This window comes from Cotesia glomerata, linkage group LG1 (assembly GCF_020080835.1).
Source record: "Cotesia glomerata isolate CgM1 linkage group LG1, MPM_Cglom_v2.3, whole genome shotgun sequence".
In the NCBI taxonomy this organism is placed as follows: domain Eukaryota; kingdom Metazoa; phylum Arthropoda; class Insecta; order Hymenoptera; family Braconidae; genus Cotesia; species Cotesia glomerata.
The window spans coordinates 4,261,756-4,286,367 of NC_058158.1; the positions used below are offsets into that span (position 1 = coordinate 4,261,756).

Here is a 24,612-nt window from a genome sequence, read left to right on the forward strand (position 1 = left end):
AAATTTACATATAAAAGTGTTAAATATTTAACACAAAAATTTTTAACACGAAGTTTTTTGACACAATGACGCAAATTTTTTTACTGCACGGAAAAAAAAATTTCGTTCTGGTAACGTAACTTTAGAGTTACCACAACTATACACAGTTTACTGTTCGTTGTAGAGTTACAGTAACAAAATGTTATTTAGTTCTGATAACTCAATGTTGTTGAGCTCTCAGAGTTCTGCGGGATTGTTCTCAGAGCCAAACGGTATAGTTGAGAGAGCTCTACGTTGCGCAGTAGTAGAGTGCGCTGACATATTTCAATGATAATGATTTCAATCATAATGATTTTATGTCCAATATTTATTGATATAATTAAGAAAATAAGATAATTTTGTGACGACCATATTTTTATTGTACAAATAATTTTTATTTGTAATATAAGTTCTATTATTATTTTATTTCTATTATAATACTATTTTTATTTGTCATATACAATTATTGTTGGCAATATAAATTCATTCTGCTGCATGTATTTATTAAATTATCAATGCTAAATCGTAAAAAAAAATTATTAAGCAGACTTCCAAAAATTTGTTATAGTCTCAGAACGATCCTGTAGAGTTGTGAGAGGTAAACAACGTTTAGCTCTCAGAGCTCAACGATGTAGAGTTGCAGGAGCCAAACGGTATTGTTACTATAAGAATACGTTAACCTACTGGAACTTTTTACAACTAACTAACTACTATAGAGTTCCTATAGCAAAATTTTTTTCTCCGTGTGTGTACAATAATATTACATTTTATAAATCTAAAAAAAAAGTTTTAATGATGAATGCTTAATTCCTTACTATTGTTATCAAGCTTGGGCCAATAAAAAAAAAATATCTTCCCGCGATAACTTATTTAAACCAATCACAGAGATATATTTTCACCCCATAATTTCATCAAAATTTCTTTCCTGCCCACAGACTCGCTATAAATTTATTTTCATTGTGTAAAGCGGATGAAAATGAGAATCGGACCAATCCGCGTTTATTCCCTCGTCCTCCATGCTACCTAGACCAAAACGAATCTCAAAGAGAGAGGAGGAACCAAAGGGAGAAAGGAGGAGCCACGAGGGTGTGCGCGTGTCTTGGTTGAATCATCAGCATCACACATGAAGCATACCCTCACACTTTACACACACGTGCATAGAAGAGAGCCCCAGACACCCCTATACCTATACCTATACCTATAGTACGCATTACAGAAACAGCGAGTAAAAATGATGGGCGACATATCTATAGAAAGGTACATAACTGAACGATTAGATCTATGTGCTCGAATAAAAAGAAGAAAAATAAATAAAATAAAATGAAAAAAATTTAAAGAAGAAGAGGGGACTTTCGTGTGTCTGTACACGCTTAACCGTGCGCAACGCGTGCGGGGCCTTAGCTTATTCCTCCCTCTATCCTCTATGCCCATACTATTATATCTTCTGTGTGTACCTATATACACTGAAATGCTCTTGAGAAAAGTATTGTGTAAAAATAATACAAGCACACATGTGCGTGTGTAGGTTTTGTTGTTGAACGAGACGTAGAACAACAACAGAGAAGAAATGGAGTAGAGAGGAAGCTAAAGCAAAAGAGGCCCTGGCACTGCACATCAACCATCAAGCGATACAAGCCTCCGAGGCTACCGTGAGAACGGAGGCGAGGATCGTGTCCCACACGGGCCCTTCAGCCGGCACGGGGCCTTACATTATGCTTGTATATATTCATATATCCACACTAGGTGTATGTGTGTTTATATTATATGTTATATCTTATGTGTATGTATATTAGTGCAGAGGGACTCTGTCGGTAGCGGTGCCGCACAGGAAAGGGATCCCATGCTGGGCAAACCACGCGAGACGAACGCGAGGACAAGAGAGAGGGTCACAGGCGCGAGCCTCACACGCGACTCGCACACGTCACATCTTAAAACGCGACACAATCTCTAACTCTGACTCTGTACTTAACTATCGAATACGCTATTTAACAACACTCATTTTTGTTACGTTTTTTATATCAATCTCAACTCATGTTTCGCATCTGTGTTAATTGTTCGGCAAAAAAATTTGTCATTTTTTTAGGCGATGAAAAAAATGGTGAGAGAAAAATTGTTTGAAAATTTTTTTTAGAGTTGTAAAATTTATGGATGAAAACAAAAAAGGGAGACGAATGTTGCTGACACTGTTGGGAATTTTTTATTAAAATTCATAAATAATATTGCGAAAAAATTTTCATATTTATTTAAATATGAAATTTATCATTTTTTTTTTAATTTGAGAAAACTAATTTTGAAATTAAAAAATTTTTTCTTATTTTATTTTAAAAATTTAGACAAACATTTTTAAATCTGAAAAGTTTTAATAAAATTTTTATAATTTCTGGTTTCATAAATTTTTAAAGAAGCTTAATAAAAATTAATAATTAATTCCTAAAATTTGATAAAAATATTAATATGAAATATTTTTAAAAACTTAATAAATTACTTTTGACGAATATATTAAAAATTATTATTATGCATTTAATGAATTACTAAAATAAAACATATTTTTTTTATTGTTATCGTATTTAAAATTTAAAACTGATTAATTGAAAAGGCATGAATGGACCGTTAATATCCGGTTTACAAGTTCCGTAACCATGAGACTAAAGAGTAAATACAACTGAGTAGAGAGGAAGTTTATGAATATAAATCAAAGTTGAATGAAATCTTAAAATAACGAATTAAATAAGTAAGGACTTATCTCACGCGACAAAACAATCAGATTGTATTACACTGATGATGTATATACATTCAGTGACCGATAACGCGATTTATGAGAGCTCAGAGTCTCACTAAAAGATCCTATTTATAAATATAAATATGAGTATAATAGTATGTCAACATGCTCGGAGGAATTTCATTGACTAAAAAGCCGCAAAACGTCATTACATAGTCGGACGCTAAGAATAACCTTATAGTATATGTTTATATGACGCGACTTATGAATAATTTACGGATTAAATGTATGTATATATGAACCACGAATAATATGTAAACAGTCGCACGCTCCTTTTGTATCATAATTGAACGCGAAGTGTGATAAGACAAATGATATTTATTTAACTCGTGCAAGCTCTTTTACTCTGATGAGGTGATAAATGTATATGTATATCTGTACATATATTAAATACGCTTTTATATTTGTTGTTATTTTATAAGTCGATATACACAATCAAATATATGACGTCACAATAAATAAAAACTCATTTATCGTAACATATATTGCTTTTTTATTTACATTCTTAGTAAAAAAATATTTAGATTAATTTTAAAATTCTCATGGACTCTCATTACAGAATTTATTATATTTTTCTTAATTTTACGGTAATTATTTTTTATTTTATTTTATTTATTTATTTATTTGGTGTAAATGCCAAGGCACAAAGCCGAATGGCAAAATGATATACATAAAATTATAATTCGCATAAGTACAGCTAATATATACATAATGGAAATATGAAATTTGCATGATAGTATAAAATATAGAATTTATATAATGTTCAAATGGACATAATGTTTTTAAACATATTAAACTTATTAACCAGCTCACTATTTTGTCATTTTTCGAGATTTATGAGAAAATCAAATACTTTTGTTTTGAAGGATTCTAGACCAAGAGAATTTGTAATTTCAGGAGGTAGATCTTGCCAGAACCGTATAGCTGATATAACAAACGAATGCTCGTAGATTGTGGTAACAAAGTTGGGTATTTTAAAAGTGACATTATTTTTTATATTAGAAGAAAATTTTGTGCATAAAAAATGTTTATTAAAGTGATAATGAAAACAATTTAAGGAAAATGATAATTTTAATTGGTCAAGATATTAAACATTTATTTAACCTAAAGATAATAATGTCATGTGGCTTTGATTTTATCCAACTTTATCAATAAACTGGCTTTTAGTTAAGTAAGTTTAACAACTACTTCAGGAGTAATTAAATCTGTAAACAATTTGACACGCATTTTGTAACATATGTACTATGCAAATATACAAATGACCATTTTCTAGATAGTCGAATTTTATGTGCAGCAATTAAAATATCAAATGGGCTTAGAAAACTGCAATAAAGATAACAATAATATTAATAATAATCACGGAGAGGAATAGCATCTAATAAAAATCCTGATAACGATATCATTAATGGACAAGATGAGACACTCTTATGTACGTTTATCTCGAGGGTTATTAAAAATTATAAACCTTAGAAAAAATAGTAAAGTGGTTTCATATTTTTTTCATAAAAAATTTTCTCTAAAAATTTCAGTTTTTTTTATAAAAATTAAAAATATTTGTTTTTCTAATAATACTATGATTAATTTTCATTTAACTAAACACGAGTAATTAATTAAAAGTAAATTTAAAAACTTCCGTTGAAACAAAAATGTGTTCATGTATATATAAAAATTCAAATTAAACAAACAACTGTATATAAATGAATGAGTGATTAATATGAATATTGGTGATTAATTGACATAATACCGAATAATAAATTGACTTAGCGGGAGAGGATATTTCAATTTTTCAGTGTATACACGTAAGTTATTATTAGAGGTATTATTATCCTTTTTTTTTAAATAAATTAGTGATGAATAATATATGTTAATGTATATAAAATATATATGTGAAGTATACACAGAAAGTTTGGTATAGGTATAGATATAGATATATTGAAGGTTTGCTGTGGATAAAAGTAAAGCGAGGGTAGGGTTCCGTTGGAATGGCTGTCGGAGTGTGTGTAGAGCGTCGAGTCAGTTGGTGTAGAGACTCCATGGAGAGCACTCGCTGTTGTCTAATGTCACTCAATATCTCTTCAATGTCAATTACTGTCTTCTACTTTGGTCAATTGTACCATTCGCGCTTGACATTGACACACTGATAGCTACTCGGATAAGTGAATATAAGCAACTAACTTTAACAGCGAATACGGCGCGAGACTTGTTAATACAATTTTTATCCTACGAAATAATTAAAATTGCAATGATGGCGTACGATTATCCTTATCCAGTATCCAGGACTCATCAGTACAAAAAGGTAACTGTCTAATTATTCAATACTTTTTTTAATTCATGTTTTATTTTTTTTTTTTATTTTTTTATTTTTTTTTTTTTTTTTATTTTTTTATTTTTTTTTTTTTTTTTAAGCATATGCGATAAATTTTATTGACGCATGTGTAGTGATATAATTTTTTTTTTTTTATTATTTATTACATTTTGTTTATTATTATTTATTAAATTTTGATTTGTGATGATTTTGTTTTAAATTTTTGCTTTTATTTCAAATTATTTTCGGTAGATTACGAAGCCAATGTTGGAGCGAAAAAGGCGCGCACGGATTAATCGATGTTTGGAAGAATTGAAAGATCTTATGGTTGATGCTTTAGAGGTTTGTATTTTTTTTTTTTTTTTTTTTTTTTTTTCATTGAAGGAAAATGAAATTTTTCAAGTGCATGAAATAATTTTTTTCTTGCTCAGATTAACTTTTAAAAATTTTATGCAAAGTTTAATCATTACATTCATGGAATTAAAAAATGCATGGACTGTTTATTTTAATTATTATAAAAAATTTATAATTTTAGATTTAATTTGACAATTGTAAAAAGTTTTTCTAATACTAAAAATTTAAACAAAAAAAGCAGATACATAAGATAATTTTTATTATTAAATAAATTGCTTGAAAATTTTTGAGCGCAAATTTAAAAAAATTTTTTTTTTAATTTATAAACTTTTTTATAATATAATTTTATAAAAATTTTCAAACTCCAGATTTTAGAAAAAAAAAAGTTAAATTATAATTATTAAATTAAAACCATGTACGAAGTATGTGTAAATGATCAAAGTCACTTATATTATCTTACAAAACTTTAAAGTTTAAAAACTCCTGTAGCTTTTTAAACACGCACTGATAGAAGGATTTATTTGTATTAAAAAAATATTTGTTAATAGTTAACAAATCATTTATTAGAGACCATTTTTTAGTATCAAACAAATATTTCTTAGTATTTAAAATGATTTGATTGTATTTAATAAATCAGATATTCATTTATTAAATATTAATAAATCTTTTTAAATACTAAGCAATATTTGTTAAGGACTAAAAAGTGGTCTCTAATAAATGATTTGTTAAATATTAACAAATATTTTTAACTATAAACAAATCCTTCTATCAATGCGTAGCTTAAAATTTTTTTTATATATTTAAAATTATATTCTTTGTAAAACACATAATTGTGATACAAACAAAACCAATATCTATCTATTTATCTATCTTATAATTATTAAAACAATATTAAATAATTAATACATTCACAATATCACCTATTCCATTATATTTTATTTTGTTTTTATTTTTACTTTTAATTTTGGCCTCATTCTCATTACTTATATTTATATTTATATTAAATTAAAATATCACTTAAAATAATTGATTGTTATAATTAATGTACACTGCCGATCGGCGTTCTTATGCAATAAATAAATAAATAAAAAACATTTTTCAGACTGAAGGAGAAAATATAAGTAAATTGGAAAAAGCAGACATTCTTGAACTTACTGTACGGTACCTCCAGCGGCTCCAAGCTTCCAGAGCGTCAGGAACATCAACACCCTCCGAAGAAACATTAGCAGAGAGTCGCTGGCAATCAGGTTTTGGACAATGTGCCGCCGAGGCATGCAAATATCTCGCTTCACTTCCAGGAGAGTCTGGTGAAAAACTGGCTCGTCATTTGGCCTCAGGACTCCATTCAAAACGGAAAATTGGTACTCCCGTAAGTTATCATTAAATGTATACTTATTATTATTTATCTAAATTGATGTTGACTTTTTAATAATACCTACATGATTTTTATTTTTAGATCTTGCAAGCGCCAGACTCGACTCTTCCGATTGTCAACCAAGATGTTATTAATTGTAAAGTTGATCCGCAGTTTTCGTGGGAATCTTCGTCAACATCATCGGTGAATTCGATTGCTCCTAGACACACTTCTTCACCAGTTAACTCTTTGCCAAATTCATTGCCCGAAAACTGGGATGAATCTAATAATAATAATACTAATACTAATATTAATAACAATAATAGCAATAATAATAATAATTTTACAAAAAAAGATAAATTACCAATAAGTTCTCAGCCATCAGTTGAAAAAGAACACTCACAAAAATCAGAATTAGTAATTGACAATACAAATCGTGATATTTTAATAAATAAGACTGTGATTGTAAAAGAAATTAATACCGATGATGAGGAAGATGATGAAGAGATTGAAATAGATGTCGAGAAAATCGATGACACGGATCACATGTGGAGGCCTTGGTAATTTTAATCAATAACAAATACTTGAATTAATTATTAATTAGTTACAACTTCGTTACATTTGACACATTTTACATTATATTTCAATATTATTATATTTTATTAATAATTTTATTGACCACAGTTGAATGAATATTTTTTATATTATTAGTAATAATATTATTACATTTACTAGCTAGTTATATTTCATCGTAAGATATAAAGTACATTATAAAAATTATTACTTATTATTTTGTAAAACTCCGAAATTGATTATTGATTAAGCAGAAAATGTTTATTATGATGCAAATTAATTATTATTTTTAATATGCTAAAAAATTATTAAGCGTTATAATAATAATTATTAGCAAGTGTTTTGGTACATGGCTTTAACTTAGATAAATAATAATCGTACAACTTTTATTACCAATACGATATTCTATGTTCGTTTAAATTGTATTATGTTAAGTAAGTTCTGGTAATTTATAGTTTTTTTTTCTTTTTTTTTTTTATCAATAATTAGAGTATAATTTATTCAACTTCGTAATAAATTTTTTCTATGATATTTTTTAATAAATTGTGTTTTATAAATTCACATTATTGTGATAAATACTAATCAGCTGTGATCAATGGAAAATAATGAATAAAACGATTATTTATGAATAAATTTGAAGTGTAGAATTTTATACAAATTATATATAAACGAATTGAAATTTTATGACTCTGAATTTGACAGACAGAAAGTTTTTTTTTATAGTTTTATAGTAATGAAATTATTATGAAAAAAATATAATTAAAAAATTTCACATGTAAAAATTTTTAGAAATTATTAGCAGAAATTTTTTAAAGCATTTTTATTATTTTAATTTATTTTTTGCAAGAATTTAAAAAATTGACAGTTCTCAACTAACTTCACTATCATTTTAAAATGATGTGTTGGTTTGAAATAAAAAAGTAAATTATACTTTGAGTGTGAAAGTAAATATTATGGATGACGATGATCCAAGCGACACAAAAAAATGATGACTTTTTGGTAGATTTTACTCAACAAGAAGTCAAAATTTGCCCTTGTACTTTTTTTTAATTTTTAGATGTAAAATTTTTTTGTTAAAAATTTTTCATAAAACGCTTAGGGAATTGCAAAGTTCTAAAATTTCAATCAATCCAAAATTTATAATACACATTTATTAACTTAATAATATAAAAAATTAATTTTTTTTAACAAACAAATTTGTTCCGAAAAATTATTTTCAAAAAATTGCATTTTTAATTTTGTAAAATTTCTACATGTCAATTTTTTTTTCTCAATTTATTTTTCATTAAAATTTTTTAAATCAACAGACTCGATAGAGTCTGGCGCCAAGTTCCGTTCTCAAGCCAGACTACCGAGTGTGTATATACCGTAAGCAGAACGGTTTTTTGAGATTACAAATTTTTTTTCAAATTTATTTTGATTTTTTTTTTATATGATATTTTATAATAGTAGTTCATGCTTTTTATTACACGTATTACTCGATTATTATCAATTATCTTTATAATTTCTATTTAAAATTATTGAAAATAATTAGCACAAACTATAGCGACCCAGATTTTTAGATTTTAACTTTTTTTTTTATGTAAAAAGCGGATGGCCAGAGACTAAATAATATAAGAATGCATGCTAATCTTATAATAGATTAAAAAAATACAGTGAAAAAAGACATTTAACAGTTTACAATTACATACGCCAGGCAGTGCAAGAATAACTTTTACATGAATTATAACTTAAAGGGGATAGTTTGCCACCGGAAATGTATTAAATTAAAATTGTCAATTTTTATTATAATTACAAAAAATACTGAAATCCGAGCAAAAACAGTTTCACTGTAAAACAATCGCGCCAAGTCCACGTTCATAAGACTATTAAGAAAAAAAAATTTTATTTCTTTACAAAAAGATATAAAATAGAAAATTAAAAAATCCAAGTAACCGATATGGTTGTATATGATTTTCGGAAATTAAAAAAAATTTTTTTGTAAATTTAAAAATTAAAAGAAACCAATTTTGGAACGTACTTGCTGTGCATGATTGTGTACTTTAATTCTTTTTAAAAGTCCTAGTACATAGAATTAAGGACTTTCATAAAAAGTGAAATATTTTGTAACCACGCACACTAAATACGTTCCAAAATTGTTTCTTTTAATTTTTAAATTTACAAAAAAATTTTTTTTAATTTCCGAAAATCATATACAACCATATCGGTTACTTGGATTTTTTAATTTTTTATTTTATATCTTTTTGTGAAGAAATAAAATTTTTTTTTCTTACTAGTCTTATGAACGTGGACTTGGCGCGATTTTTTTTACAGTGAAACTGTTTTTGCTCGGATTATTAAATATCTGTTAAATTAAATTAACTTTCATCAAGAATTTTCATACAACATTACCTTTCTTTTATTTCTTGAATTTCAATGAAAATATTACATCCTTTCAAGTAACAATGACATGTGTAATCAACCTTACCGATTGTCCAACAAATAAATTTAACTACTGAGGGCGCTGTACGTTTCTTCCCAACCATGTTCTTTATGATCAACCCCAGACAGCGCGTCAGTAGTTGTTGTTGTCTCATCAAAATCATCTATCATTCTTCATGCAAGGCATCACCATCATCACAATAATTACCCTAATTAAATTCAAGCAACGCAAAGAGAAGCGTGCGCTTTGCGCAGTAACTAGCTCCAATAATTTTTCAAGTACTGATGCAAAAAACATCAATTAAACATTTATTGGAGATCTGTTAATTAAACAACCATGGCTTCGTCGTATATCAAGGATGATCAAGGTAATTTATTTTTCGTTTGTCTTCTAAAGTTACTTCTGAAAATAATTTAAATAATATTTATAACCTGCACAGTGAAGTATAAACAATGGGAGTTAGTACTCCAAAGCGCTTAATTGAATTATTTTGACAATCATTATTGTGATACAGAAAATAATCATTATTTAAAAAATTGTTTATTTTTAATAAACAATTTGACTATTTATTAAATTAAAAATTTTTATGAGAAATAAATGCACATTTTTGAAAATAATTTTTTATAATTTACAATGTGTAATTTTATCTTTTTAAATATAAAATTTTTCAGACATGAGTCATTTTTTATATCAATAATTTTATTTTTAAATAATATTTATATTGTTGCCTAATTTTTTATCATTATTTTATCTTACTGTTTATAATTATTTTTAAATTAAAGATCAAATTGATTTTATAATTTTATTTAAAGGTGGAACTTTTATTCCTGCCAGTCAACGTCCCGATGGTTCTTGGAGAAAACCGAGACGCGTTAAAGACGGATATGTTCCTCAAGAAGAAGTACCTCTGTAAGTATTAAATTTAATATTTCACAGATTGGTTCATTTTTATTACAGTAAAATTTTTTAACTTCTATTTTTTCAATTAACATTTATTTTGTCTGATAAAAATTGATAGTGATAGTAATAATACTATAAAAAATTTATTTTTAGGTACGAAAGTTTAGGAAAACAATTTCAAAAGAATAAATTATCACATCCAGTGGGTATGTCTGCTGAGTATGTAGCAGAACATAAAGCCAAAGTTGAAGCTGAGCAAAAAAGAACGATACCGGGTATGGTCATTGTAGCTGAAACTAAAAAAAAGAAAAAGAAGTCCAAAAATAAGAGTACAAATGCGTTAGCCGAGGACCTTGCCAAAACAACGATTTCTGACGGTTCCAATAACGTCGCCAGTAAAAAAACAAACGACACATCAGTACAAAAACCAGTTAGCAATAGCAATAAGATAACAACTAACTCTCAGCCGTCAAACTCAACGCGTATTGACACCACATCGCTGCTTAGTGATAGTATGAAACGTCTGAAAAATCTTCGGAAAAAAATACGAGAAATTGAGCAACTTGAGAGCAAAATAAAGAGCGGAGATTTGAAAAGTCCTGAGAAAGAAATAGTTGACAAAATAGCCAAAAAGAAAGATATTTTAGATGAAATTAAATTGTTAGAATCTAATCAGTAATTTTAAATAATTAATTAACTTGTCAATTAATATGAATATATATATATATTATATATTTATAATATCATTTGTATATTATCTATTTTTTAATGACGATTTCGACCAATTGTATAAAATGTTTATGGAAAAATTAGACTTTCTTAAATAAAAAGTTATTAATAATTGAGTGAGGAGAGATAATCATTGTATTGATAAAAATTTTTTAGATACTACAAAAAAATTTATTTACAATATAAATTATATGTATTGATTGTAATTTTTTAAAGGAAACATTTAATTTAATTTTAATTTTAAAGGAAAATCATTCATTTCTTTACTTGAGATATTTAAATATCTACATATGAGTTGTGTCAAATATTTATTCTAGAATTTTCAATTGAAAGTATGCTTATATTTTTTTTTTATTTACACTATTCATTTTACATGAAAGAATTTTTTAATATGATCGTGAAAATGAATAATTCATTACTTGATTAAGTATCAACTACGACTTGTCTATAATTATTTCCATCCAAATGCATTAAGTTGTATTAATTAATTTTATAAAATGCCATTGTTATTTTTTTAATCATGTTCTAAATATAATTTGATGGTAAATAATTGAAAACATGCTAGCGAATGATTAACGATTTGATTAAATTTAACGGATAATAATATTAGAAATAATAATAATAATTAATGTAGCAGATATTGTATAAAAAAATCCCCTGGCGAATAATTATATATATAAAAAAATATCTTATCACTGACAGGATTATAATAACATATCCGCTCATAAGCTGATAGTGATTAAGTTAATTATTAAAGCAAGCCAAAGTAATCAATCAAAGTAATACCTAACACTAAAGTTGACCAATGTTTTTAACTTTTTTTTTATTCATTAGAACTAAATTAAAACTAAAGCTTTAAACTAAGTTTTAAAATTAAAGTAAATTTGAACTAAAAAATATTTTTTAAAAATTGCACATATAATTTCTCAATTTTTTTACAGATGAAATTTTTTTTTCTATTTTTTTGTGATAATTTTTTCAATAAAAAAAATTCAAAAAATTATTATTAAATGTTGAGTAACTTCATAACTAATATAAAGTTAGCCGACGTTTTTCAATTTTGATTGATTTTCATTTATTAAATTATAATTAAAAAATATTTTTTATAAAATTGCACTTATAATTTTTCAATATGTTTACATATGAAATTTTTTTTTTATTATTTTGTAATAATTTTTTAAATAAAAAAAAACTCTAAAAATTTTTAAATGTCAGCTAACTTTATTTTCATAACTTCATATCAAAATGTCGTCCTGGATAAAAAAATATTTATATAATTTTAAATTAATCTTAATTAATAAAAAAATATCGGAGTTTTTCCTATTGACAAATATCGGTGATGTTATCACCGATATTATATGTAAATATGTAAATATCAATCAATATATTTTTAGGTTTACGTTTGGCAATTTTTTTTACTAACATCAAAATGTGATAATAATATTTAACTCTAATAGATGTAATAATTACGCACTATTTCTTAAAAATTGAGAGTAATTTTATTTTTTTTCAATCTTCATATCACAAAAAACTAACTTTTTATGTATTTGAATAACGATAATACACGTACATACAACTTGGTGGCGTTTTAATCGTCGTACGTGAAAATTTTGACAATCATAACAGCAAGTTGCTGTCATGAATATGATAACTCTTACATGTTCGATATAAAAATTATATTTACATTATTTTTCTTCTTTTTTAATAATAAATATACAATATTTATATGGCCTGATAAAAATAATTGTTTAATCTAATTATATTGAAACTGTGATTATTAGTTTTAATAATTTTTGAAATAAATAATCATCATAATAATAATAGTAAAAATAAAAAATGTCAAGTGATGGATAATAATTAAAAATTTATGATGGGTGACAATAATATTCCTATTGTTGAGCCGACTATTGATTACACTAAGGTATTTTTTAATTAATTATTTAAATCAATCAAAATCGAATTATTCATAACTTGAAAAAAATTGTTAAATTTTTAACAAATGACAAATTTATGAAAATTAAATTAGCCGACATTTGAAAATTTTTGAAATTTTTCTATTAAAAAAAAATTAACAAGTAGAAAATTTTATAAATTTATAATTTTTGTTGATTCAAAAAAATCAAAAATTGTTAAATGTCTGCTAATTTTAATATCATAAAAAATTTTCCAAGTCAAAAGAATTGTATGATTCTAGCTTGTAGATAATTAATGAAAATTAAAGAATTAATTATTTTTATTTTTTTTTACAGGTACCACCGATCCATCAAAAAAGAACAATATCTTTTATAAATCATTTTATCGTAACGACAGTTTCATTTTTAAATAAATTTGCACTGACATGTGAAGAAAAACTCTATGATTTTGAAAATAAATTACAAAAATTGGAAGCTGCCGTTGTTATTCTTGAATCTAGGGTAATTAAATTTATATTTAATAATAATAACATTAAAGTTAGCAGTCACTAGATAATTTGTAAAATTTTTTTTTAACAAATTTGTTCCAAAAAATTATTCTAAAAAAATTGCATTTTTCATTTCTTTAAATTTCTACATGTTAAGTTTTTTTTTTCCATAATTTACTTGTTACAAAATTATTAAATATATGCTAAATTAATTTTCATTTAATAATGATACTAAAATTGAAAAACATCCAATAATTCTTAAAATTTTTTTAACAAATTAATTATAACAACAAAATTTATTTTAAAAAATTCAGTCAAAAAAATTACGAATACAATTTTTCAAGAAAAGTAAAAAAAATTGTCTAGTGACTTCTAATTTCAGTGTCATATATACTAGCATTAAATTGAGAGTCTTGAATACTATTTTTATTTACTCATTACAGCTCGCGTCAGTGCCAGGGTTAGATATTAAATCACCAAATAAAGACTGCGACAAAAAAGAATACGAGACTGCTGATAAAAACCCTGTAGAAGCAGCACCCGCTACTCCAGAAGCCAAAGATCCAGTTGGCCAAGACGAAGCGGATACCAAGCCAGATGTTGAAAGTACAAAAGGTCAAGTACAAAACCACGAAGTGTCAGATAATTTAGAACAAATTAGTTCACATCCAGTTTACCAAAAGTACTTCAAAATGGTGAACTTCGGTGTGCCAAAGCCAGCTGTTAAGATTAAGATGAAACAAGAAGGCCTGGATCCAGATCTACTTGAGTGAGTATCGTTTTCTATTTTATTAAATTTATATATTTCTTTACTTATATAATAATTATTTTATAGTGACCCTCAACGTCTTATTCCTAAGATCAATGATACACCAGAATGATGTATTCCTAGATGAATAAATAACTTTATACGAATATTTTTATATAGTAATTAAATGAATAAAATGATTTATAATTAAAGAATGATTTCTTTTTATTTTCTTAGCAAATACAGTAGTTATTCCAATTTTTAAAAGATGGTTAGCACTTAAAACTGGATCATTTGCCCCTGTAACAAATTTTAAAAATAAATTATTAACAATTTTACTTAGAAAATTATTTGATTGAAATAAAATATTATATCACTGATAATTTAATTTCAAAAATATTAAAATGAAAGTTTTCTTTTAAACACAAAGTATTCAGTGAAATTATGTTTATGTTCAAATTAAAAATAAACAAAATTTTTTTAAAACACGAATACACACCTTCCTCTTTTTGTCACCACCAAGTTCGAAATGCTTGCAACGTTTAAGTGGGATTTGTTTTCTGTACTTGCATTCAGTACATTCCATCCTCAATACAATTTTCTTAGTAGTCTTGGCCTAAACATCAATAATAAATTAGTAAATAATTCAGAATATCACCAAGCAAATAAATAATTTAATAATAAATACCTTCTTCCTGAAAATAGGCTTAGTTTGTCCACCAAAACCTTGTTGTTTACGGTCATAACGACGTCGACCCTGGGCAGCATGTCTTTCCTTACTTTTTTTATATTGAGTTACTTTGTGTGGCTTGTGGACCTTGCACTTTTTGCAAAAAGTGCGCCTTTGTTTCGGAACGTTCACCTAGAAACATTAATATTGAAATAAGTTATGTTACTAATTATTCAAGTGATATCAGAGGTTGTTAAGAGAACTGTAATTCAGTATCTTGTCATTCATTATTTATCATAAATTTAAAAACATGAAAATGAAATTAAGTATCGATACAAATTTACAAAGGATTTATTAGAAAGATTTATTTCTTCAATAGTTTAACTAAGTTTTGTTAAATTCAGTATTTACACAAATATCAAGAAATTTTGAGGTTGGAATACGATCACATTTCTCAAGATTTTTCAAACAAAAACTTTTGCACAAATATCAGGGAATTAATTAAACGGAGAATCATTGATAAATTTTGGTTGATTAATGGGAATTACCATGATCAAGATGGTTGGAATAATATAAGATTTGATAAAATAAAACGTAAATTCACAATCCTTACCATCTTTCCTTATTTAGAAGGGCCGTTTAAAAGAGCGTTCTGACAGAGCGACAGAAATTTCAAGTAGTCAATTGAATAATTAGAAAATACAACAAGTAATACGTAAGTCGTTGAAATACTTTCAGGCGCAAGCGCGAAAAATTCAAAATACGCATGGGTCAATAGTATAACCTGCTCGATTATAAATTTTTACACCTATTCTATAAATAAATATCAAATATCAATAAATAAAATTTCCTATATTTAATAAACTTTTTATTTAATTATTTATGAATTGATTAATTAAATAATTTTTTAAAAATTAATATATAATTTATTAAATCAATAGATAAAATTTAATCATTTAATAAATAAAAAATTGTAAATTTGTGAAAATTTCATGAATGAAAAGTATTTTAATTAATTATTAAATAAAATAAAACGATGATTTAATAACGGTAACACGTGAGGACATACATGATTGTGATTGTCGTAATGATACATATTTTTTTTTCTATTCGAGTAACATCGAGAATTTACGGGAATATTCTTAAACATTTTGAAAACATCATCCTTTATCACTCACACATATGCGCCGTGTACAGGAGCTCTATCGCGACATCTATACCATCTAGAAAATTATAATAAAATAAAATTCCTAACTAACTAAATAATACTAAAACACTAAAACAAAAAGCCTACATGTATAATACTTAATATTTAAATAAAAATAAAAAAAAATTTTAATAATTGAAACGAGCTCCTGAAAGTAAAGCTGAAAGAGGGATAAAAGTAGCGGCAAAGTAAGGACGCACATACGAGTCCACACACGTAGACATTATTTGAATCCAGCGAGATAGTCTCAAACCAGACGCTCTTTCCATCCAACGAACTCTCGAACCCCTCGCTTAAACAATTAATATTATTTACCACAGTCACACACCACTCAAGACTTGCCTGTAAAATAAATAATCAATTAAATACGTTATTAACAACAATTATAGATCTAAACAATTAAAGATCCATACCTATTAAATATTAAAATAAAATATGGCCAATCAGGGATTTATCGAGTTTCAAACGCGCGCCATCTTCATTTTTCAAACAAAGCCAAATATCTAACAACCAACAATGACAAACAATCTTAAAAACAATTCCTTATTCTTATTAACAAATCCTTTTATAATTATTATTAAATCCTTCAATTTAAATTTATAAATCTTCCCGCTTAAAAAAAATTATTTTTTTCAACCTAAAAAAAAAAATAAATTTAATAAAAAAAAAGACATTTTTAACATGAGTAACAATTCAATAAATCTTTAAATATTTTTTCCATATATATTAATATATATACCTCGATGAATGTATACATATATATCGCCTTTGGCCTATCTTGTCTTTTTACCCCTTCTTTGATTACATATACATCTATCACATACTTCTTCCCCTATAAAACATTATAAACATTGTCATCTTGCTCTTGCTTTAATAAAGCTCCTCATTCTGTCACTTTTGGTATTATCATCTCGCTCCGACATAACTTCTTGCGCAGATGGTCCTTTTTCTTCGCTCGGCGTTTCTTCTCCCCTTGTCCTCTTCCCCATCACCCTCTCCCGATGGTCCCACTCTTTCGTTACGATGAATCCGCTGTCTCTTACACAACTACACATCCACGTAGATGTACCCAGTGTGCAAAAGTGTATGTAGGGTATATATATAGTAATAGAAACAACGCTAATAACATAATATCTCGACAGAGGTTCGACTCATTCGGTAACTCCCACTCTCTGACCGTCATCGTTCGTTGTTTCTCGGTAGGGTTCCCCTGACGACGCTGCGCTCTCGGGTATTTCGCCGGAAACCGACGCCGCGTGAGGACGCACGCATTTTTCTTCAGTAGTCAGCTCGTCGTGCTTCTCTCTTTTTTTATAAACGCGTCCATTATTATTACTCTCGTACACTGTTTAGCACACGTTCGCGTTACCAATATATAACATATATATCATACCTATATATATATATATTTGTATAATACATTATATATATAAAAATAATTAACCAACAGAGTTCATCACCTGATTGATTTATTAATTTATAAATAAATAATAATATATTATTATTTATTTATTTTATTGAACGTTATTCGTTAAAAACAATTAATACGAAAATGAGTACCAATGATAAAGAGGCAGTGAACGTTGAGAAGAAGACGGAAAACGACAAGCCAACTGAGGACGCGAAATGCGAACTCAAAGGGATCAAGAGGGCGGCTGAGGTAAGTTATTTATTTATTTAATTATTAGATTTTTTTTCTTGTTAAATTATTTTAAAGTTAAAGTCACGCGGTAATTTAGTTTTTATTAAAGTTTTGAGAAGAAAAGCTTGGAAAGAAATATATAAATATATATATACATATATATTGTGGAAAAAAATAGTAGAGCGCATGGTGTAGTAATGGAGAGTTACGCGGGTAACCGACATCGACGACTACTACGGCGAATATCAAGACGACGATGTCGACATGTGGGAGTGAATGCCGGCCGGCATTTTCCACCGGGCTCCATTTTTTTTTTTTTTTTTTTTTTTTTTACCTTCTAACATAATTTCTGTTGGACTTCACCTACACATACCTATATAAAATAACTTCTGGTGCATTCTGGAAAGTTTCGTTCTCTCTCTGTCTCTCTTTCTGAAAGTAGAGTCACAATTACATAAATGGCGGCTAGATAAATATTATGTAAATGACCAATAAATGATAAAATATTGTCCGGAAGGTAAAGTTGAGCTAGAGAAGAAATATCTATTAGATTCAAGTGACGCCATGAAATCGCGTGGCTTCGGTTGATCACCCCTGTTGTGTTCGCTCATCGTCACAATGCCGTCTATAATTACCTATCCCGTACTTATATATTATGTTACTGGCGAATATATCAAAGCAGATAAGCCGTACCCGTAGCTCCGCCGAGCGGTATAAGATTTAATTTATTAATTACTCAGTTATTGTTCTGAATTACTTTTTTTTGTTTTTCAACCATGTGTTGCTGAAATTATTACTCCGATAATTTCTTCTCAATTTTTCTCAAAGTTTCGATTGATATTCTGAAGAAAAAAATATTATTACAATTATCATTAAAAATATTTATTTTTACCTAATTGATTTTTTTTTTTTTTTTTTTCTATTACTCCAATTGTACAATACACGTAGTTGGAGTCTTGTTGACGCTAGACGCTAGTGCATCCGCCATTTTAATTTACCGCTGTCACAAATCCTCGTGTATATACACCAGCGTCGTTCAAATCATCCATATTCTCCCGCGTTTTTTATTTTCATCCATATCCATCAATTACTAACAATACTTTCCATAAATGAATTAATCCTACGGTTAAATATAAATTAAAATAATGTCGGTTAACAACAACGTCCATGTTTTAATTTTTTTCGCGCGTACTTTTGCAATCAATAATTTCAAATTCTAAAAAAAAAAATAAACAGTATATATTAATATCTTCCCAACATTTAAATAAAAAATGAATTATAAATTATCAATTTAAATCCGAGTGAGTTATTTTACAGAGAAAGTTGTAATGAGACATAGTAATTTATTTTACAATGGCAACAAGCACGCAGCGAGCGGCAACGCCATACATTATTATGTCGGCAGTCGGCGCTTCGCGCGCGTTGGCTTCCTCGTCCACCGGCTTGCCATTTTATTTGTTTCTCTCTCATTCTTTCATTAGCATTACCGTATACTTTACCCTCGCTCGGTCTCTTTCTCTCACGGCCTCCGTACTTTACGAACTTTTGAGAAAACATCGCGTCGCTTTTTCGCTTATTTCTCTCACAACTCACTACATATCTATATATGTATTCAATAAATACTATTCTAATAATAAATATGACAACAATAACATTAAATATTTTCTTCTTCAACAAACCAAGACTAAAATTTACTTTTGAGAAGAAAATCAGCGGGAATTTTTAAATTATTGGAATCGCTGATCGCATGAATAATTTTTACAAAAGAAGAAAAATTATAAATAATATTTCTAAAATATAATACATTGCAAATTAGAGATTGAATTGTTGAGTAGTTGATACTTGTACTTGTTCATAAATCCCCTCTTAGACTTATTGCCCATCTTCTTTTAAAAGTCGCAGACTTGGGACACTTGACGTGGAACAAATGCGGCTTCTCTTCCACATCTATCTCTATCTCTATCTCTATCCAAGCTGTTCCGTATGTACTCTACACCTACTCGATGCCTCCATCCTCATTTTCCTAGTATTATAAGCTATACTTTGTACCCTATTGTATACATACACACGTTTTAACTTGTGTTGTTTGTTAAATGAAAGCACGCGCGCGCACAATCCCTTGAGTAGAGTAGTTGAGTACTACACAGTAGTATTCTGTAGTATATGTAGTGGCAAAAGGCGTCTTTTCCAACCAACCTTAGCTAACGACATGATTCTCTCACTATCTCTGTCTCTGTCTCTCCGATAGCAAGCTCCGACTCTATACATATATCTTATATCTTCTTTCTCGCTTCAGTATAGTTGTGTTAACTGTACACATTCACACCAGAGTCCTATACTATTATACATTATATTATATGCCACTGCTTAACTCTCACATCGTCAATTTCGTGTAATATATATGATGATATATAATATGTAGTAGTAGAAAAGTTCTTCAATCGTATTTTATGCGATCGATTCGCGTAAAAGGGCCGAACGACTACCTAACCAGCACGTTAGTACAATTATTATAGATATATATTTTAGAGTGGGAAAAATAACGCGCCAACACGTTCCATCAAGATTATTCACATAAAATTGTCTCTTTCCACAATGACCTCATTCAATAAAAAATTATTAATTTTTAAACTCAAATTCTCTGATTAATTTAGTTAAAAAAATTAGTTGAAATAACTATCGGTTTATACAGTTTTCATACTCATCTATGTAAGATAATATTAATTGAATAAATTCCTAAACGAAAATTAAATTTTCAGTCGGTTTCTACGCGAAAGTTAGATTAGAGCTTTCAAATAAATGGCGGGAAAAATAAAAACAGGTCGAGCTGATTTTAATTTTAGACTTTGAATACTTTTAACAAATCACTCGTAATACTGCATTTAATAACGTAACAAATTACATCTCGCCATGTTAATTTTTATGTTATCATTACTCTACATTTTTTTTAACCTTAAGGTTTGTTACAATATTACACTTAAAAATTCATATTTTTCTTATTATAACACTGAAATAAAAATTAGTTATTAGATAAATTTATTTCTCATTTAATTTAAAACACTTACATCTTATTAATCACTACAAGTTATATTTATATTTATAGAATTAATTATAGATACAACTCATTAATAAATTACAATAGTTTATTCCTTATTTACTTTTCTTATGTATATATTAATATTAATACTAATGTATAGATTTTTACAATATAAATTTATATACATAAGAGTTTATAAGATTAAAAAACATTAGGTTATCTTAATAGACCTTGTGATTAGTAGTTTGATACGTAATCAAATATGTTGTTCAAGTATTTGCCACTTGTAAAAAAATGACGCCACTGTTCTTCTTTGACATAAAGACATTAGCTAATTTTATTATATGATTAAAATCGATAATTAGTATATGATCGTCTATTCTTGTCATAAAGTCGTGAATTATAAAGAATATCGACATTAAATCTCTGATAAAATTATAATTAAGACTTTAATTGATTGATTACTAATAAATTTTATCATTGTTTAATAGGAGAAAAATGAAGATACGAAAAAACCAAAGAGACAAGAGAATGGCGATGACAATGAAGTAGATACCGAAGACAATGAAGAAAATGAAGATGAAGATGAGGACGAAGATGAAGCTGATGAAGATGACGTTCCAGATGATGATGGTGATGATGATGATGATGATGATGCAGAAGATGATGGTCAGTTTAACAGTTTTTTTTTTTTTTTTCTAAAGATTAAGATTGTTAATTCCATATTATTAACTTGATGGGTTTTTATTTTACAGACGAGAATCTTGAAGACGTAGCTAATGATGGTGATGCATAATGCATAAAACATACATTACTAAATAATAAAAGTATAAAAAAAAAAAAAAAAAAAAAAAAAAAATTAATAAGTTACTGTTAAGTAAGTAAAGGAGGCACAGGCAGATAGCGCAATCGTTAATCATCAATAAAATATAAAATAATAATATTAACATCAATGATTTTTGTAAAATTACTAACACTTGACTACTTTTATTTCCATTTAACTATTGATTTAAATGTTAACGTCTATTCTGCCTTAAAAGAAAAAAATTCAAATCATTCTGTCGAATCCTCCTGGTCAACAACTAACAGGGAATAATTATAATAATAATTATGAATAAGATTAATAAGTCGAGGTAACTACCAGAATTGTAATTTGCTAATATTTGTGTAAATGTAGTAATAATACATTTACTGATCTTGGCTTATTGCAATTTTGTTATTTTTTAGCCTCTAAAACCGATTTTAAAATTCCAATCGATACGTCAAAGTGTTCATTTCTCTGTAAATTTGTATTCAATTTTGTGTGGTAATTATTATTTCAGTACTCTTTATTTATTAGTTAAGATAGTAAAGATAAACGAATTAATCAACAACTTATAAATAAATTAGAATCACTCAATCCAAATTTATTTGAAAAATAAACATTTTGTTTATCGTATCTAAATTAATAACTTGGTATTGTAATAATCGCCACCTTTCTTCGCGGGACAGTTTTATAAAAAAACAATTAATAAAAATAACAACAAAAAAAAATAAAACAAAACTTATTTAATAGTAAAGTAAAATAAAATATACAAGAAAAGTTCTATTGTATTTAAATAGTGTAAAATGAACATTTGTGGATGATGATGATGATTATGATGATGATTTTTTTTTTTTACATTTAAAATCAAATTATGTTTGTAGGTCGACGAATGTCTCTATTATATTATTACTGTGCGCGTGACTGAGTTTTAATAAATGACTTAAAAATAAAACAATTTTTTTTTTACAAATTTTTTTTTAAACTGATTTATAATTAAAATAGTATAATAGTGTCGTAAGGGTGTGAATTATCATCGTTTTTTTATAATATTTTTTTCTGGATTGATTTAAATATTTAAATTAAAAAACTAATCATTTAATAAAATTGATGGAATAAATTAATACATAATTATTAGATGCGAATAAATGTTTTGAATGATATCGTAACCAATTACATATGTTGTATACATAAATATATTTATAACTCTTTTAAAAATCATTTAATCATTAAATATTTGTTTGTTTTTGTAAATCACTAATACCTTTTGCTTCATTTATTTATATTAATTAATATTTAAAAAAAAAAATTGATTGCGCTTATTGTAAATCACCACCATCATCCTTCTTTTTTAAATTAATTTAATTTAATTATTATTTATAACACCCATTACGATTAACTGCAATGACTCGCGCTAAAGAGTATGAATGGGTAATGTGTGTAATTCTCATTGCATAATAATTATACATAGTATGTATAAAGTTTATCAACTAAGAAACATTTTATTAGTAAAACAATATTATGTAACGTATGAAAACAATAACTAAAAATTAAATAACTTAATTATTTTATCATTTAGGCCTGGATACTCAAGTTTTTTTTTTTTTTTTCATTATTATTTGTTTTTATTTTATTTAAACTACTGTCATTTATATTGTAATAATTGTGTACCTTTCATTTATTTCTTTCCATTTATATGTATAATAATTGCAATGATGGACGACTTAAATTGTATAAAAAAATAATTAATTAAAGAACAAAAAAAAATATAAAATACTAAAAAAATTTACAAACTATCTTTTTAGGTTTTTTTTTTTTTAAATTTAATTCCTTAATTTTTACTAGAATATTTATTAGTTACTAAATTGTTAACTGGTTGACAATATTTAATTATTTATAAAAATAAATGATTAATTTTCATGAGATTATCTTGCACCATTTTAATTTGTACAAATAAATTTAATAAAAGCCACTTGTTGTAACGAAAAAAATTAATGTAATGCCTCACTAGGACTATCTTAGAATTAATTCATTAAAATATGTATTATGTACATGCATTATGATTTAAATAATTAGTAACACTGCATGAGTATTGATATCTTCTTATTTTAAAGTTTATAAAATAGTTTAATGATAGTTTTGTTGTTTAAATAAGAGGATATCAGGCTGATGTTTATTGTATATTCGCTGTGGTAATTATTAAATTTATTATTAATTAAAAAATAAGTTGACTCGCCGATTTGGTAAGGTGTTGGACACATTTTAAATGTACAAATATTTTCAAGATGTAGCTAAAAAATATTTCGTCAAATTAAAAAATTTAATATAAGAATAGATTAATTATTGAATATACGGGAAATTTTTTTTTTTTTAGATGAAAATTTTGACAAACTTATAGTTATCCATGATGATAATCTAATATTATAAAAATAAAATAAAAATCAATGAAATTATATCAGTTTTATTTGTAATAGACTGTAAAATCAATATAGTTTTTTTTTTATGTTAGCAAATCTTATCTTTGGACGTGTGAACGCATACATAAATCGTTAGATAAGTATAATTTCCAACTTAAGGTCAATTGACTAATACTGTTATACATTATACTGTTTTAAGTAATGATAATTTAAAAAAATTTTTAAATTGAAAAAGACAAGAGATGATTGACCCT

The 24,612-nt window shown here is 26.5% G+C and overlaps 5 protein-coding genes and 1 long non-coding RNA gene across 10 annotated transcripts; 4 read left to right on the top strand and 2 right to left on the bottom strand.

The window, feature by feature from the left end:
• Nucleotides 1-4,666: 4,666 nt before the first annotated feature.
• On the top strand, nucleotides 4,667-7,475 carry LOC123270389 (enhancer of split mgamma protein-like). Its single transcript, XM_044736421.1, has 4 exons — nucleotides 4,667-5,093; nucleotides 5,355-5,444; nucleotides 6,559-6,825; nucleotides 6,913-7,475. The coding sequence occupies exons 1-4, from the start codon at nucleotides 5,040-5,042 to the stop codon at nucleotides 7,372-7,374; spliced, it is 873 nt and encodes a 290-aa protein (XP_044592356.1). The 5' UTR covers nucleotides 4,667-5,039; the 3' UTR covers nucleotides 7,375-7,475.
• Nucleotides 7,476-9,945: 2,470 nt separating this feature from the next.
• Nucleotides 9,946-11,550, top strand: LOC123269753 (partner of Y14 and mago). Its single transcript, XM_044735592.1, has 3 exons — nucleotides 9,946-10,172; nucleotides 10,618-10,714; nucleotides 10,859-11,550. Exons 1-3 carry the CDS (start codon nucleotides 10,142-10,144, stop codon nucleotides 11,382-11,384), a joined length of 654 nt encoding a protein of 217 aa, XP_044591527.1. The 5' UTR covers nucleotides 9,946-10,141; the 3' UTR covers nucleotides 11,385-11,550.
• Nucleotides 11,551-13,199: 1,649 nt separating this feature from the next.
• Nucleotides 13,200-14,795, top strand: LOC123259521 (WASH complex subunit 3). Its single transcript, XM_044720078.1, has 4 exons — nucleotides 13,200-13,355; nucleotides 13,684-13,848; nucleotides 14,279-14,604; nucleotides 14,671-14,795. Exons 1-4 carry the CDS (start codon nucleotides 13,302-13,304, stop codon nucleotides 14,714-14,716), a joined length of 591 nt encoding a protein of 196 aa, XP_044576013.1. The 5' UTR covers nucleotides 13,200-13,301; the 3' UTR covers nucleotides 14,717-14,795.
• Nucleotides 14,784-16,018, bottom strand: LOC123259547 (60S ribosomal protein L44). The gene is made up of 4 exons (XM_044720132.1): nucleotides 15,867-16,018; nucleotides 15,272-15,445; nucleotides 15,083-15,199; nucleotides 14,784-14,883 (listed from the first exon to the last, which is right to left on the bottom strand). Exons 1-4 carry the CDS (start codon nucleotides 15,867-15,869, stop codon nucleotides 14,863-14,865), a joined length of 315 nt encoding a protein of 104 aa, XP_044576067.1. The 5' UTR covers nucleotides 15,870-16,018; the 3' UTR covers nucleotides 14,784-14,862.
• Nucleotides 16,019-16,293: 275 nt separating this feature from the next.
• On the bottom strand, nucleotides 16,294-17,886 carry LOC123259556. Of its 2 annotated transcripts, XR_006508268.1 has the most exons (4): nucleotides 17,200-17,886; nucleotides 16,874-17,097; nucleotides 16,661-16,802; nucleotides 16,294-16,476 (listed from the first exon to the last, which is right to left on the bottom strand). It is a non-coding gene; the product is annotated as an uncharacterized LOC123259556 (long non-coding RNA). The 2 variants fall into 2 exon arrangements; XR_006508261.1 differs by lacking the exon at nucleotides 16,294-16,476 and having other exon boundaries at nucleotides 16,537-16,802.
• A 24-nt stretch (nucleotides 17,887-17,910) lies between these two features.
• LOC123259529 (phosphopantothenoylcysteine decarboxylase subunit VHS3-like) lies at nucleotides 17,911-21,985 on the top strand. 4 transcript variants are annotated; one of them, XM_044720091.1, is made up of 3 exons: nucleotides 17,911-18,120; nucleotides 21,631-21,808; nucleotides 21,895-21,985. In XM_044720091.1, the coding sequence occupies exons 1-3, from the start codon at nucleotides 18,013-18,015 to the stop codon at nucleotides 21,933-21,935; spliced, it is 327 nt and encodes a 108-aa protein (XP_044576026.1). In that variant the 5' UTR covers nucleotides 17,911-18,012; the 3' UTR covers nucleotides 21,936-21,985. The 4 variants fall into 4 exon arrangements, with proteins under 4 accessions (XP_044576026.1, XP_044576036.1, XP_044576045.1 ...); XM_044720101.1 differs by having other exon boundaries at nucleotides 17,915-18,120; nucleotides 21,631-21,794; nucleotides 21,926-21,985; XM_044720110.1 differs by having other exon boundaries at nucleotides 17,915-18,120; nucleotides 21,631-21,791; nucleotides 21,926-21,985.
• The last annotated feature ends 2,627 nt before the right edge of the window (nucleotides 21,986-24,612 follow it).

Coding starts and splice junctions, on each gene's coding strand:
- LOC123259529 (XM_044720091.1), top strand. CDS start 18,013: ATGAGTACCAATGATAAAGAGGCAGTGAACGTTGAGAAGAAGACGGAA. Junction 18,121..21,630: donor GGATCAAGAGGGCGGCTGAG/GTAAGTTATTTA, acceptor ATTGTTTAATAG/GAGAAAAATGAAGATACGAA. Junction 21,809..21,894: donor TGATGATGCAGAAGATGATG/GTCAGTTTAACA, acceptor TTTATTTTACAG/ACGAGAATCTTGAAGACGTA.
- LOC123269753 (XM_044735592.1), top strand. CDS start 10,142: ATGGCTTCGTCGTATATCAAGGATGATCAAG. Junction 10,173..10,617: donor GTATATCAAGGATGATCAAG/GTAATTTATTTT, acceptor TTTTATTTAAAG/GTGGAACTTTTATTCCTGCC. Junction 10,715..10,858: donor CCTCAAGAAGAAGTACCTCT/GTAAGTATTAAA, acceptor ATTTATTTTTAG/GTACGAAAGTTTAGGAAAAC.
- LOC123270389 (XM_044736421.1), top strand. CDS start 5,040: ATGATGGCGTACGATTATCCTTATCCAGTATCCAGGACTCATCAGTAC. Junction 5,094..5,354: donor GGACTCATCAGTACAAAAAG/GTAACTGTCTAA, acceptor TATTTTCGGTAG/ATTACGAAGCCAATGTTGGA. Junction 5,445..6,558: donor TTATGGTTGATGCTTTAGAG/GTTTGTATTTTT, acceptor AACATTTTTCAG/ACTGAAGGAGAAAATATAAG.
- LOC123259521 (XM_044720078.1), top strand. CDS start 13,302: ATGATGGGTGACAATAATATTCCTATTGTTGAGCCGACTATTGATTAC. Junction 13,356..13,683: donor CGACTATTGATTACACTAAG/GTATTTTTTAAT, acceptor TTTTTTTTACAG/GTACCACCGATCCATCAAAA. Junction 13,849..14,278: donor TTGTTATTCTTGAATCTAGG/GTAATTAAATTT, acceptor TACTCATTACAG/CTCGCGTCAGTGCCAGGGTT.
- LOC123259547 (XM_044720132.1), bottom strand. Junction 15,200..15,271: donor AGCCTATTTTCAGGAAGAAG/GTATTTATTATT, acceptor ATTGATGTTTAG/GCCAAGACTACTAAGAAAAT. Junction 14,884..15,082: donor GTGGTGACAAAAAGAGGAAG/GTGTGTATTCGT, acceptor AATTTGTTACAG/GGGCAAATGATCCAGTTTTA.